The sequence below is a fragment of the Pseudonaja textilis genome, chromosome 5 (genome assembly GCF_049901715.1).
Source record: "Pseudonaja textilis isolate UNSWEBS1 chromosome 5, rPseTex1.2, whole genome shotgun sequence".
Classification (NCBI taxonomy): domain Eukaryota; kingdom Metazoa; phylum Chordata; class Lepidosauria; order Squamata; family Elapidae; genus Pseudonaja; species Pseudonaja textilis.
In genome coordinates, this window is record NC_141994.1 from 58,623,001 (window position 1) to 58,637,641 (window position 14,641).

Genomic DNA, 14,641 nt, shown 5'->3' on the forward strand with positions numbered 1-14,641 from the left:
TATCAATTAGAGGCATTCTTAATTGCCCATTTTAAACATGATTTACTGTTATGGAGAAATACCATAAAACCTCTAAGCAAAAATGTGGTGCGGGGGAGGAAGATTGAAGAATTTACCTCCCAGTTTCATCACACCAGAAGTTTTCATTTTGTCCAAACTGGGTACTTCAGCCTTCACATCATTTTAAAATAATTAATTAAACATGGCTTCTTTGGACAACTTTTGCTTATCTGACCTATTCATTTATATATAATGAAAAATTAGGTCATTTAAAAGCAAGAATTTAATTAGTTTCTGATCCTTCTCCAGTTTGTCTGTAGATTTAAAAACAAAATTATCTGTGTGACAACAAGAAAACAATGGGATGTTTGAAACATTATTACATATGGAAACATTTATGTATAGGAAAAATTGCAAGCAGTATTGAAATTACTTGATTACAATTTTTTGACCTTTATTGCAGAATCATTTATCAAATCACTACATCTGTTAATCAAATCCATAGTCTTATGCAAATCCGTTGTTTGCTATGGTACATTTTTACCATAAACACCAAGCTTCTGCAAAAACATCAAAAGTCATCATGTGACTACAGAATGTGTCAAATTATAAATGCAGGCCACATGACAAGTGCCCAAAACACAGTCACATGACTGCAGGTGGCCATCAAACATTGGAACTGGGCTATAAGTATCTTTTGAGTGGGGGGTCTATCATAATTTTCAATAGTCACTAAGTCAGCTTGTGGCTACTTTTTGAGAAACAGTAATATGGGAGTAAATCCAATGCAGGCAACTTCTGCATCCGATCTTTAAATCGTGCATTTCCAAATTACATTAAATTAAAATCTGCTTCCCTTGCCACATGTTTTTAACCTGATTTACCTCTTTCAAGTCCTGCAAAATTGCTGTCAGTCGTTCATTCTCTGCTTGAACGTTGGTAACCACAGTTCTACTTTGCTTCAGCTCGTTCTGCATTTCCAAAATCTTCCCAAGGTAGTAAGCTTCCTTTGATGCCGACTCCTGAAGGAGTGTCTCTTCCCTGGTCTCACCATCTTCAGCTACTTTACGGTGGACTGAGAATGAGTGTCCAAATGCCTGCAGGATTAAAATAAGAGCCCCGTTAAATAAATAAGTAAACCTACAAGCAAACTGGTAGTTCTCTATTTATGAATTTCTGCTGCTAACCAATAAAGTTGTTGAGGCAGAACATAAAGAAGGATATAAAAGATTGTTCTTTTGATAGTGAAATGTGTGTATTAAAGAAATGAAAATTTTCAGGTCATAGGTTCATCTGTTGGTCACTCACTCATATTTGTCAAGCAGGAAGGTTTGTTATAGATAACCTTGCAACAAAACCACAAGTGTACCACCGGAAACTAGAAGCCGTGGAAATTCACCTTTGACATAAATTAGTGAAAGGGGAAGGTATTTTGTTACTCTAGCCTAGCAACAAGGGGCTGTGTTCAAGTAACCAATGGATGAATGACAAGTTACATTTCCGTGGTTTAGTACTTCTGAAGTGTATATATGAGAGTGTAAAATCTATAGGAAGCTGTTTACATGTTGGTTTGGCTAAATTGCTCTTGTGCAAATAAAATTATTTCTGATTCCAAGGTCTGAGTCTTGTAATTTCCTGCAACAAAGTGAGCTGCACCTGATTTTACAATCTTTTTTGCCACCATTCGTTTACTTTACTTTACTTTACTTTACTTTACTTTACTTTACTTTACTTTACTTTACTTTACTTTACTTTACTTTACTTTACTTTACTTTACTTTACATTACATTACATTACATTACATTACATTACATTATTGTCATTGTACCTCGTAGAACAAAATCAAACGCCATCTTCAGTGCACATCAAGACCATGACCATGAAAATAAACACAAACACACATCCTTCACCCTTCACACATTGAACCAGAAACCCCCGACACCATACCAACACTGCACTATATAGTACAATTCAACAAAGCTACTGCCCTGGGATAGAAGTTGATTTTCAGTCTATTTGTCCTTGTTTTTATTATTCTGTACTGTCTGCTAGATGGTAATAGTTCAAAAAAGGGGTTCCTAGGATGAGAGGGATCTTTGAGAATGTTTTGAACTTTCTTAAGGCAGTGGGAGCTATAAAGCTCTTCCAAAGAGGGGAGAGGCAACCCATGATCTTCTGGACAATGACGTTAAGCTTTTAATTCACTTTAAATTCTTAAGTAAACTGTCATAAATTCATGCCAAAGCATCCAAATTTTTGATCATATAGGGATGCTAATAGTCATAAGTGCAAAGATTAGCCGTAAGTCCATTTTTTCAGTGTCATTGTAACTTGGAATGGTTGTAGGTCAAAAACTATCTTTACACCTTAGAGTCGTGTTAACTATTTTAAAAGAAAGTAGATAATGTAGTCATAAACTGTAGGAGCTATTAAGATCAGGACCAAAAAAAATGTTGAATATTAGCAACAGTTTCACTAACCAAATTCCTCTAAATTTGGGCATGTCAGCAATAATAGCAATAGCACTTAGACTTTATATTGCTTCACGGTGCTTTACAGCTCTCTCTAAGCCAGGGATCACCAATCTTTTGGACCTCAAGGACCACCAAACTCATAATTTTAGATCCCAGAGACCACTAACTGGTTCTGTGGGTGTGGCATAATTTGTGGGTGTGGCTTGGTGGTCACGTGACTGGCTGGGCATGGATTGTATGTAAATATTATAAATATTTATATAAATAGTGACTTTTTTTATAAAAAAAGAGCAACTTTTACCCAAAATCAGGCAAAGCAGGCAGATTGAGTTGCTCACAGAATCACAGAATCAGATTCATTCAGAGATCTATCTATCTGCCATTGGCTAGCTCAGTCTGTCACATAAAATTTGCTTGCAAGCAAACTTATAAAATTTGCTAGTAAGCAAACTCACAAAATTAACTCACAACACACCATGTATGTAAATATTGAATTTTTTTATTAAAAAAGAGCAACTTTTACCCCAAATCAGGAAACAGGCAGATTGAGTTGCTCACAGAATCATTCAGTGATCTATTTATCTGCCATCGGCTAGCTCAGTCTCTCAAATTTGCTTGCCATGAGTCTGCACTGAATTTGCTTGCAAGCAAACCTTCAGTCCTAAGGGAGGTTTGGCTGTGCTTAAAAGCACAGCCAAAGATCTAAAGAATAGCTAGAAAGCAAGAAATCCAACAATTTCCTGCTTCCTAGGTAATCTAAATTTCCCGGCACAGCAGAACAGATGATGGTTGGAAAAAGGAAAAATAGCAATTTAGCAGGCAAGTTTACCGGGTAAGGAGTGAGTGGGCGGGGAGAGTTCCTGTGGGCCATGTGGGCGGCACAGCCTTGTGTTTCTGCGCAGCCTGGATTAATTGCTTTGTGGGGGTGCCCTGGGGGTGAGATTTCTCTGTGGCCCACCAAAATTTTCTCATGGCCCACTGGTGGGCCGCAGCCCACCGGTTGGTGACCACTGCTCTAAGCAGTTTACAGAGTCAGCCTATTGCCCCCAACACTCTGGGACCTCATTTTACCCATCTGGGAAGAATGGAAGGCTGAGTCAACCTTGAGCCTGGTGAGATTCAAACTGCCAAATTGTAAGCAGCCGGCAGTCAGCAGAAGTAGCCTGCAGCACTGCACTCTAACCACTGTGCCACTGCCGTGGCTCTTACTCCCGTAACTGTCCATATCAACTGGATGTAAGTACTAACAATAAAAATTCAAATGGCCACAACTTCATCATTCTGTCTAAAGTAGTCTCTTGCATTCAGCTTTGTCCTATGTTGCTAACAAGAGCAAATTAATCTTGTATAGTGGAACCTCGGGTCTTGACCGTAATCCATTCCAGTGCTATGGTCACAACCTGATTTGGTCCTGATCGGAAGCATGACCAACAGTACATGCACAGATGGACTATGCATGTGCAGAAGGGGAAATTGCTGCAGTAAGGGAATCTGCCACAGCCAGGTTTGTTTGCCATCTGATTTTTGAATTGACCCAATTCAAAAACGGGGTGGATTTTTTGGTCGGAACCTGATTTGGTCACGAACAGGAGCATTCATCACCCAAGATTCCACTGTATGTTGCTTCTGCTTAAATTACACTAGGAATTTGAAACCTTTTACTGCCATTAAGGTCCACAGAGGAAAAACAAGACCTAATCATTGGCTTCATTGGTGTGATCCATCTAGAATCTTGGAATTCAATTTCCAAACTTCAAAGCACACACAGCAACTGGATTCAGATAAGGCAGGGGTGTCAAACTCAATGTCACTGAGGTCCACATCAGAGTTGTGTTTGAGCTCGGGGAGCTGGGGTGTGGCCAGTGGTGTGTGGCCAGCTCAATGTCACTTGTGTTGGGGGCACCTGTGGTGGCACCAAGTGCCTGAGCTCCATTTTTGGCTGCGACAATCTCCTGAAACCCTTTGCCAATGAAAATGGAGCTCAGGAGGGCCACATATGGACTAGTCCTTTGCTGTTTCCAGGTTGGTTCCTTGGGCCAGATCAAAGCACCCCAAGGGTCAGATTTGGCCCATGGGCCTTGAGTTTGACACTCCTGAGATAAGGACACCTAAAATATCCAATGTCAGCAAGCAGACTGGATGTTAATTTTAAAACAACAGATGCCATTTCAAATTTTTTAAAAAATATTAATTGTTTCTCAAGCAAACCATCGGGTTATATATCTATATATAAGCAGCAGTGATTCTCAGTCATCCAGGTCATGATTGTCCCAAACGGTTGGGATAATCTGGCTATCCGGGGACACACAGTACTGATGAGTAGCATTTTATTTCATGATTAATTATGACCATAAAATTAAATATAACTTTATGGCATTGTTTATTATTTAAACAAAGTTCTCTCATTGATTTTATAAAATACAGCTGAAAACAAATGAAAAGCGGCACCATAAAAGCTAAACGAATCCAATAAAAAATATTACATTTTATTTTAATGTACAGCACATAAAGCCACAGTAAAACTAACAATTGATCAAAGAGCATAAAAGGTAATTAAGATGAAACCATTATAAAAGCATAAACATCTTGGTTATTTACATATGGATAAGACTTTCAGTATGATCAAAGAGAATCCCACAATATGCATGGTTTAGAATGGATGACATCATTTGTTCAATACTCAGACAATGTTGACTGAATAATTATAAAACAGAGTAGTTTTAAAAGAAATCAGTTTTAAAAAAAGATCCTATAGTCTTTATATTTGTGTCAGAAGGATGAGAGTCTATTCTTTTCTCTGTTCGTTCCAAAGCTGAGAATCTAATAGAAACCAGCAGACAATCGGTGGAGAGTCTAAATATAGTTATTCACCCAAAGTGGTTTTGAGTTGGAGGTGGTTTTCCCCATTTTTTTCTTTTAGTCAAAATTTAGCCAATCAGAATGCATCGCTTATCTCAATACTTTTTGGTCTACCAGCATGAACATTTGGTCTGTATATCCTGTTTCTCTTAGCATGGACATTTTTTGGGGGTATCCTGCTTAAATGTTTTCTGATCTCAAAAGTACACCAACCTTCCTTATTTGTGATTAGCAGAATCTCTTATCTATAGCAAAAACATGAATGGGCATTTTACCCTCCCCTCTACATACATTTTTCTACAGGAAAAGGAAAAAATGTGTCTTCCGTTGTTAGATGATACATACATTTGTCTATTCAGGAACCAGTTACTGACAGGAAGCGTCATTATTGTTATATAAGATACAGATCTTCCTTTCCTTGTTGTAAACATAATCCAATAGCAGAAGGCCTAAAACTTTCTCAGCTTGTACACAGACTAGAACAAAAAACATCAAAACATCAGAGTTGGAAGGGACCTTCTAAGCCAGGGGTGGCAATTTCAAGGCCCAGGGACTGGATCAGGCCCACAGGGTGTTTAGATCTGGCCCACGGGATCACCTTCAAAATACTGAAGGACTGGCCCGTGGTGCCTCTGCCTCAGGCTCTCAGACTTCCGGACTCCATTTTCGCTGCCAGAGGGCTACTGGAGGATCCTTCCAGGCCCGTTCGAGCCACCGCAGGTGCCCTCAACATGAGTGATGCCAAGCTGGCCACGCCCATCCAGCCTCCAAAGGTCAAACACAACCCTAATGCAGCCCTCAATGCAATCGAGTTTGACACCCCTGTTCTAGATCAATCTCCACTCTTCAAGCAGGAGACCCTATACCATTTCAGACAAATGGCTGTCCAATCTCTTTTTAAAAATCTTCAGTGATGAAGCAACCACAACTTCTGAAGGCAAGCAACTCCACTGGTGGATTGTTCTCACTGTCAGGAAATTTCTCCTTAGTTCTAGATTGCTTCTCTCCTTGATTAGTTTCCATCCATTGCTTCATGTCTTGCCTTATGATGCTTTGGAAATAGGTTGACCATTCTTCTTCGAGGCAGCCCTTCAAATATTGGAACATTTCTATCATGCCACCCCTAGTCCTTCTTTTCACTAGACTAGCTATACCCAATTCCTGCAACCTTTTTTCTTATGTTTTAGAACAGGGGTGTCAAACTCGCATTGTCATGGTGGGGTCATGTGACATATCATATGACATATAAGGAAAATTATCCAACACCACTCTCCTATTTAAAAATGCAAGGTCAAATTGAAATGTCTGAAGAATATTATTCAAAACTCCCAATCTATATAGACATATCAAACAGTCAAATTTCTATTTCAAATTAAATTGGTTTGATCTATATGAATCGGGTTCCCAATAATTACAGTCTATTTCCAATTAGGATGGGAAAAATTGTAAGAAGCAAAAGGGAAACAGGCCTAATAGGACATAATTTGTAGCAGATTTTAAACGGTTTTATTGACTATTTCCAAGCAGTAGACAGTCCTTGACTTATAACCATAATTGACCCTTGTAATTAGTATCATAAGTTATGATAGGCGTAAAGCAGGACATCACGTGACTGAACCAATTTTATGGTATTTTTTGCAATAGTCATTAAGCAAATGTGGTCTTAAAGCAAAGACTGGGAATGTTAAGCAAACATATTGTTCATTATGAGTTGTTTTTTGCAGGAAACCACAAGTAAATACTAGTTTCCAGGAAAACTGTCATAAATTGCAGTCATGTGTCCACAAGGCTCTGCAAATGGCCATTAATGTGGGGTGGTTAGGGTTGTTAGGGGTAAAGATTAGGTTATACATAAGGAAAAAAATAGTCCAATCTCTTAAAAGCATCCCTGTAGGAAACAGAGAGGGAATATAGGTCAAAAATAGACAAAAAGTTTATAAGAAAACATTTCTCTACTCTAGATGAATTTAAATCACCAAGACAGATGGTTTACATAACATTGTTTTGAAGTGATATGGCAGATATGATCTTTGAACCACTAAATGAAATCTTTCAGAGGTCTTTCAGAGTGACTACATTAGTAGATCAAGGTATCAAGTGTAGTATAGATAGACTCTAGTAAGGCACTTGATAAAAATAGACCACAGCCCACTTCTTGGTAAGATAAATAATGTGGGATAGAAATACCACCACCAGATGGATTTGCAGTTGGCATGTGGTCTTTAATGAAACTACAACTATGTGGAGAGAAGCATGCAGCTGGATATCTCAAGGTGACTCTGAGTCAGAGGAGGAACAGCCAACAGGGAGTGGAAGTGTGACTCCAGAGATTGTGGAGGAGGCTGGGGAAGGACAGAGGCCAGCTGGGCAGTCAGAGGAGGGCCCAGGCCCATCCCCTCTCCATCCTAGGGCACACAGGGAGGAGAGGATAAGGGAGAGATGTGGTCTACTTGGGAGGAGAGGGCTTTGATCCTCTTCATGGGCTGCAGCTATGACAACTGAATAAGAGGATGGATTTGGATCCAGTTACAACCAAAAGAGTCATCCCAGCAATCAGAGTGAACAGACCTTCCCAAGCCTGACTGACCAGCCTTACCACCAAGCCAAGCTTGTCTCCCATATTCCTCTCTTACATTTCCATCTCTATCTATCACTTCTTGACCTTTCCTCTTAAACATTTCTTCCTTCTCTATTATATTCCATTGTCTCATTTTCAAATTATCTACTCTCACCCCTATCTTTCTCCCAAAGATTTCTCTTTGCAATTCCAAATCCTGTTTAATTTCCCTTATAATACTCTCCCCTTGGTTTACATCAATCATTATATTTATTTTTATTTCTTCGCAAATTCCATTCATCTTTATTTTTGTTTCTTTTATTTCTTCCCAGCCAACTGTCCTTCCCAGCCAACTGTCCAACTGTCCTTTATCCAAGCCAAAGCCACTTTTCAAACTAAAAAACCAGTATCCAATGTCCAGGAATCTTTATGTCCTGAAATTAATCAATCTGTTCTTTTAAATAGTCCAAGGGTGAGATCTTCATACATCCCTCTACCAGTTGAGTCTTGTATTGTAGCTTTCAGGGATCTTTTAATAATAAAATTCTCTTATTTCTTACTTTTAATTCTCCATATACCAGGTCTTTTAAAAACATTGGGGATCTATTGTTTTTTCCTTTGTCAGTAGCTGGCGGTCTCAAATCAGTTTTCACTTAGTCTTGTCTTTTAAATCAGACTTTATTAATATAATCCAGATATATCAAAGAATGAATGTTATGTTCACTTTTTTATATATATATTTCAGTGTTTTTCTAAATGCCTATCCAAAGCCAGTGTCTATCCAATCTAAACATCAAACTTTCTATATTTTTAACAAATTTACTATTTTCTTTCTTCAATTCCTTCCTTCCATTTTTAGAATATTAGCATTTTACTGCAGTAGTTAGGTCAAAGCCATTTAATATAATTATGAGTCCTCTTTTCTGAATATTGTTCTCAGGGTTATATTTTGAAATAAAAAGGATAGTTCTCACCCAGTTCCATACTGTCACTAACTCTGCTCCTGCAATCTTCTTGGGTTGAAGCTGTCTCTGGCTGTGTGGTGGCCATCTTGGCCTCCTCTTTTCCTTGATGTGGCTTAGAGAGCAATAGCCTTGGGACTCTACAGGGGAGTTGCATTCTCCCCTGGAACTTCACATGGCACCTCTCCTTTGCTTCACCACCCCTCTGGGGTGGCTTTGGCTTTCTCCAGAGCCCACGAACATGAAGAAGCCATGCAGGGGTGGAGAGCTCCATTCCCTTGCTGCTGGTATCACCACGACATCACTTCCTGGGATTTTGCCCCTTTGTTCTATCAATCTATCTGCATGTATATATCAAGATCTAGTTATAACAACAGGCTTGAGGGCCCATAGGATGGGTCAACGTGTGATATGGCTCTGTTATTATCTGCATCCCACCATCTATTATTTTTCTTTTCTTGTTTAGCTCTGCTTTTATAGTTTTTAATATTTTAATAATAATGTAGCATGTTTTAGGTATGTTTTTAAATATTTATTTGTTTTATTTAGGTTTTTCAATCCTGCCATTCTTACTTTTATAGATAACTCAAAGTGGCAAACATTCCTAACTCTCCATCCTCCTCCTTTTTCCTTCACATCAACAACCCCATGAGATGAGTTGGGCTAAGAGAGAGTGGTGGGATTCAAAAAAAAATTACTACCAGTTCTGTGGGCATGGCTTGGCAGGTGTGGCAAGGGAAGGATACTATAAAATCTCCAGTCAGAGGTGGTATTTGCCAGTTCTCTGGACTACTCAAAATTTCCACTACTGGTTCTCCAGAACTGGTCAGAACCTGCCAAATAACCATTTCTGTTCCCCAGGCTCCCAGCTAGCTTTATTTTATTTATTTGTGGTTTTTTTAATCCCACCTTTATTATTTTCACAAAACTCAAGGCAGCAAACATATCCAACTTACCTTCCTCCTCCTATTTTTCCACACAACAAGAACTCTGTGAAGGGTGACTGGCTCACAGTCACCCAGCTGACTTTTACTGGGTTGTTGTACACTACCCACAATCATTTTCAGTGAGATGGGCAACCATATAAATTTGATTAATATCTATCTATCACTGAGCCATGGTGGCGCAGTGGTTAGAATGCAGTACTGCAGGCTACGTCTGCTGACTGCCGGCTGCCTGCAATTTGGCAGTTCAAATCTCACCAGGCTCAAGGTTGACTCAGGCTTCCATCCTTTTGAGGTGGGTAAAATGAGGACCCAGATTGTTGGGGCCTGTAGATCGCTTAGAGGGCTGTAAAGCACTGTAAAACAGTATATAAGTCTAAGTGCTATTTATATCTATCTATCTATCTATCTATCTATCTATCTATCTATCTATCTATGATCATAATCGATCTATTATCAATCTGTCTCAAAACATGGAATTTTCCAGAACTGCCGATCAGGGTTCTCATAATTCTGACAATTGATCAAAAGGTTCTCATGTTGAAATAACATAATTAAAGGTCAGGCCTTAGCCAGACTTTAGAGTTGTGGAAAGTTCCATAAGAAACCACAAGCCTGTTGTCAGGTTGAACATGTGATTGAAACCACAGAAGGCACATATTAGTATTTTTTTAATAAATTTATACCTTACTGTGTGCTGACTTCCTCTTATGTAACCAAACAAAATAAGAAATTTATATACACTTGCTTCCAATTGCATTCGGAGTTCTTCCAATCTTAAGGGAGGAGCTACCTTTCTTTAATTGACTAAATGTATCCTTTATTAAGAGAGAGCTTGACTCCTTCTCTTTGTTTGCACCAAGCCATAGCTGATCCCCGCTCCACAGAATCACTGGAAATAGTACAGAGGGTAATTACCATGGACAATACCAAATAGTATGACCTTTTGTTATTCCAACAATAGAAGGATAGTGATGGAAAAGGAGGATCAGATGATTCTGCCTCTACTCTGCACCATAAAAGAAATAATTTGTGCATGGGGATGATGTATCCAATAATATGAACTGTGAAGGAGCACTGATGGGAAATAATTTATCATAATGATGTATTATAGATGGAGTCTTTATTGCTAATGGAATATTGATTCTACTAATGTGTTCCCATACTGTCATTTGAGAGTAGAATATCCCTGTTTATTAAGCAGTATTCCAGTTCATACAAGGTAATGCTTAATGTAACTGGACACTGTAATTCAGCAAGAGAATCTATTCTGAACTTTATGCTCCAAATGATTTATTAATGATGTGAAAAGCTTACACAGAGACAAGGATTCCAAACTAAGTATCCGGTATCTAAAGATTGACCATCATAATGGGTCTGGTCTCCATGTTATATTTGGTGATTCCAGCAAATCTATAGTTACCAGAAAGTTATCTGTTCATGATAAACAGCTGGTTACAATGTTCCTGGCTCCACCACATCAGATCGCCATCAAAGGCCTTCTATATGAATTAGACCCTGAAGACATGGGGCAAGCCATGAAATCCTGAGCTAGAATTTGACTTGGTCAACAAAGAAGGAATAAATCAGGGGTGTCAAACTCAAGGCGCATGGACCAGTTCCGGCCCCCGGGGTGCTTAGATTTGGCACATGGGGCCACCCTGGAAACAGCGAAGAAATGGCCCGTGGTGCCTCTGCCAGTGAAAATGGAGCTCAGGAGGGTTGCGTGCAGCCCTTCTGAACTCCATTTTCACTGGCAGATGATTGCAGGAGGCCATCCCATGGAAATGGAGATTGGGAGCCCATTTTTGCTGGCAGAACGCTGGGGCCTCCACAGGCACCCCCGACATCAAACTGCCCACACTCACCCTGGCCATGCCCACCCCATCCCCCTAAGGTCAAACACAACCCTGATGCAGTCCTCAATGAACTCGAGTTTGACACCCAGGAATAAATCACCAGGGAGATCAAGCACTAAGTCTTTGGGAAAATGTTTCTATCGTCTAAATACCTTAGGCTCAATGTCACAAATAAGATATTGTAAGGTTCAGCGATGTGCTCAAGTCAACAATGAGCCAAAAGAAGAACTTAAGCGGAGAAAGAATCAGCATTTAATTTGATCAAAGCAACAGCTGGGTAAACCGTTCCAAACATATACAAAATATACCTTTTATACCTTTAGAAACATCATCTTGGTCCCCAATTCCAGCCGATTGTAAAGAATGGATATGAGGACATAAGATTAAAGAAATGAGAGTTTAAGACAGCTGTTTCCCACTATATGGGGGAATATGTAGAATAGATATGTGGTACATCATCTATTAATAGCTTTGAACTTCCATCAGGACATCACCAAATTTAAGAGGAGCTAAATTACAGGGGGAAAAGTGTTTGTCACATTTGCCTGAATGTTTCGATGCTGCTAAATGCTTCTTGGATTTATGAATGCTTTTAACATTCTTCAGAGCTAGTAATTGTTTCATTAAACTGTTTAAAAATAGAAGAGGAGTAATATTTACCTATTTACATTACATTGCATTCATAAAACATGGAATAAATATTTGATAGGCTTAGAAAGGATTCTACATTGATTCAAAGTCAGAATAGAACTATCAAAGAATTAATATCAGCATGCAAGGAACAAATAGTCATTTGATAAAATTAAAGCTCTAGCCATAAAATAAGTATTTTTTTTTTTTTGCTGTCATTATCACCTTTTCCTAGCCACAAAGCCAACTGAGTGAGAAAGAGACAAGGTCAACCAGTTGGCTTTGTGGCTAAGGTGGAAATAGAACTTGGCAGTCTCTAGTCTGGTGCCTTAGTTACTACACCAAACTGCAGAGACTTGTCACTATGATTGACTCAAAGGTACAAAACAAACAAACATGACCCAATACAAAAAAATAACAATAAGCTATATAAAATAATAGCAAAATACCTCTCAAACTTAAATAATAATTATAAAGTAACATTTAGGAAGAGAAGGCTAAATTATAAAAGTTGCTTTCAAAGTTCTTAAAAAACACAGATCAAAGATATAAGTTAGAGCTGAGGTGTGAACTGTAACAAAATACCTCCACTTGTATCCTCTGCGTGAGCCCTGACAATGATGCATGCAGCTTCAACCTAAGATAGGTGCCAGGCTCAGGATGGTACAGAAAAACGAGATTAAGATTGATGGGGATTCAGAGCATATTTTTGGCAGATACCAAATACTTTACAGAGGCCCAAAGCAGCATATATGTGTTACAGGGAATGTTGTGGCCCACTGGTGGCTGGCGGAGCTGGCAGCAGAGTTGGACAGTAGTAAGGAGGTTGGGGAGGAACTCAGGCCAGTCCCGGAGGCTGAGGAAGGCTCAGATGAGGGCTCTGCATCAGAGAGAGAGATGGGGCCAAGGCAGGCTGGCAGTCATCAGCTGCTTTCGAGCTCAGACAGCAGAGAGGCGGGGGAGCTTCTGGAACTGGTTCCCGGCCTGCACATGCACAGAGCTGCCAAAAGGAAGGCACAATTAAGAACTCAGGGTTGACATGGGAGTAAGGCCACAGGTGGATGATTAATGGCTCCTCCCATCAGGATTAAAAGAGAAGCAAAAGGGGAGGTGGCTTTTGCAGGAAACAACTTGCTTGTTTGTTTGTCTGTTTGTTCCAGCCTCATGAAGATTTGTCTCTATAACCCAGTCCTTCCCTGTCAGCACTGAGTGTGGAATGTTACCAGGCAGCATTCCAGGATTGATAAAAGGTCTGAGCTAATTAGTATACCTTTGCAAGACTGTTTACCAAGCCCTTGGCTGACTGTGAATGAAATAAATTCACATTAATGTAATAAAAGAGTTATTTCACCAGGACTTAGAATTGACTTGGTGCTTTTTGGGGAGGCCTAGGACAGAACAGGAAACAAATGTGTAGCTGAGGCAAATGTTTACAAAACAGAGTAACAAGCTTCTACTAATTCTAATATTCCACTATATTATATTCTACTAAATCTGCTCACTTTGCTATTATCATACTTACTATTGTTTCTCTTCATTACAATCACAATTGAGTCCAAAATTTGTGTTGCTAAGTGAAACAGTTGTTAAGCAAGTTTATGACCTTTCTTGCCACAGTTGTTAAGTAAATCACTGCCATTGTTAAATTAGTAACACAGTTAAGTGAATCCAGCTTCCCCACTAACATTGTTTGCAGAGGTGGTATTCAGCAGGTTCTGACCAGTTCTGGAGAACCGGTAACAGAAATTTTGAGTAGTTTGGAGAACCGGCAAATTTTACAGTATCCTTCCCCTGCCACGCCCACCAAGCCACGCCCACAGAACCAGTAGTAAAAAAATTTGAATCCCACCACTGATTGTTTGTCAGGTGATCACATGACCCTGGAACACTGCAACTTTAATAAGATGACAGTTAATAACTTTAATAGATGACAGTTGCCAAGCACCTAAATTTTGACCACATGACCACGGAGTTGCTGCAACAATTGTAAATGTGAAAAACGGTAATCAGTTCATTTCTTCAGTTCTGCTATAACTTTGAATGGCCACTAAACAAACTGTTGTAAGCCAAGGACTATCTCTATATTTATCTAGGAACTCTGAATGGGATTCTCCCTTGGAAGAAAAAGACAGGTCCCTTGCTTTCCCAGTAATCACATTTCTCCTAGCTTTGTATGAGGGGGCCAGCTAACTCTAGCTTTGCCAGTTGGCCCATTAGCCTGGACAATGAACCAGACTAAATTTGGTAAGTTTAGTTCCTTTACATTCCACAAATAATGGAAGCTGCCTCCCAGCTCAGTATATATGACATTTTTAATAGAACCAACTGGCAAGCAATTTTGTTATAATATGCAATG

General features: G+C 39.3%; 1 protein-coding gene across 6 annotated transcripts in view; it reads right to left on the reverse strand.

Moving 5' to 3' along the window:
- The window catches only part of BICD1 (BICD cargo adaptor 1), a 131,879-nt gene that overhangs the window by 87,211 nt on the left and 30,027 nt on the right, over window positions 1–14,641 (reverse strand). For all 6 annotated transcript variants that reach the window (XM_087935022.1, XM_087935020.1, XM_087935021.1 and 3 more), the window contains exon 2: window positions 885–1,097. In XM_087935022.1, coding sequence (XP_087791148.1) covers window positions 885–1,097 — 213 coding nt within the window. The remainder of the gene's footprint in view (window positions 1–884; window positions 1,098–14,641) is intronic.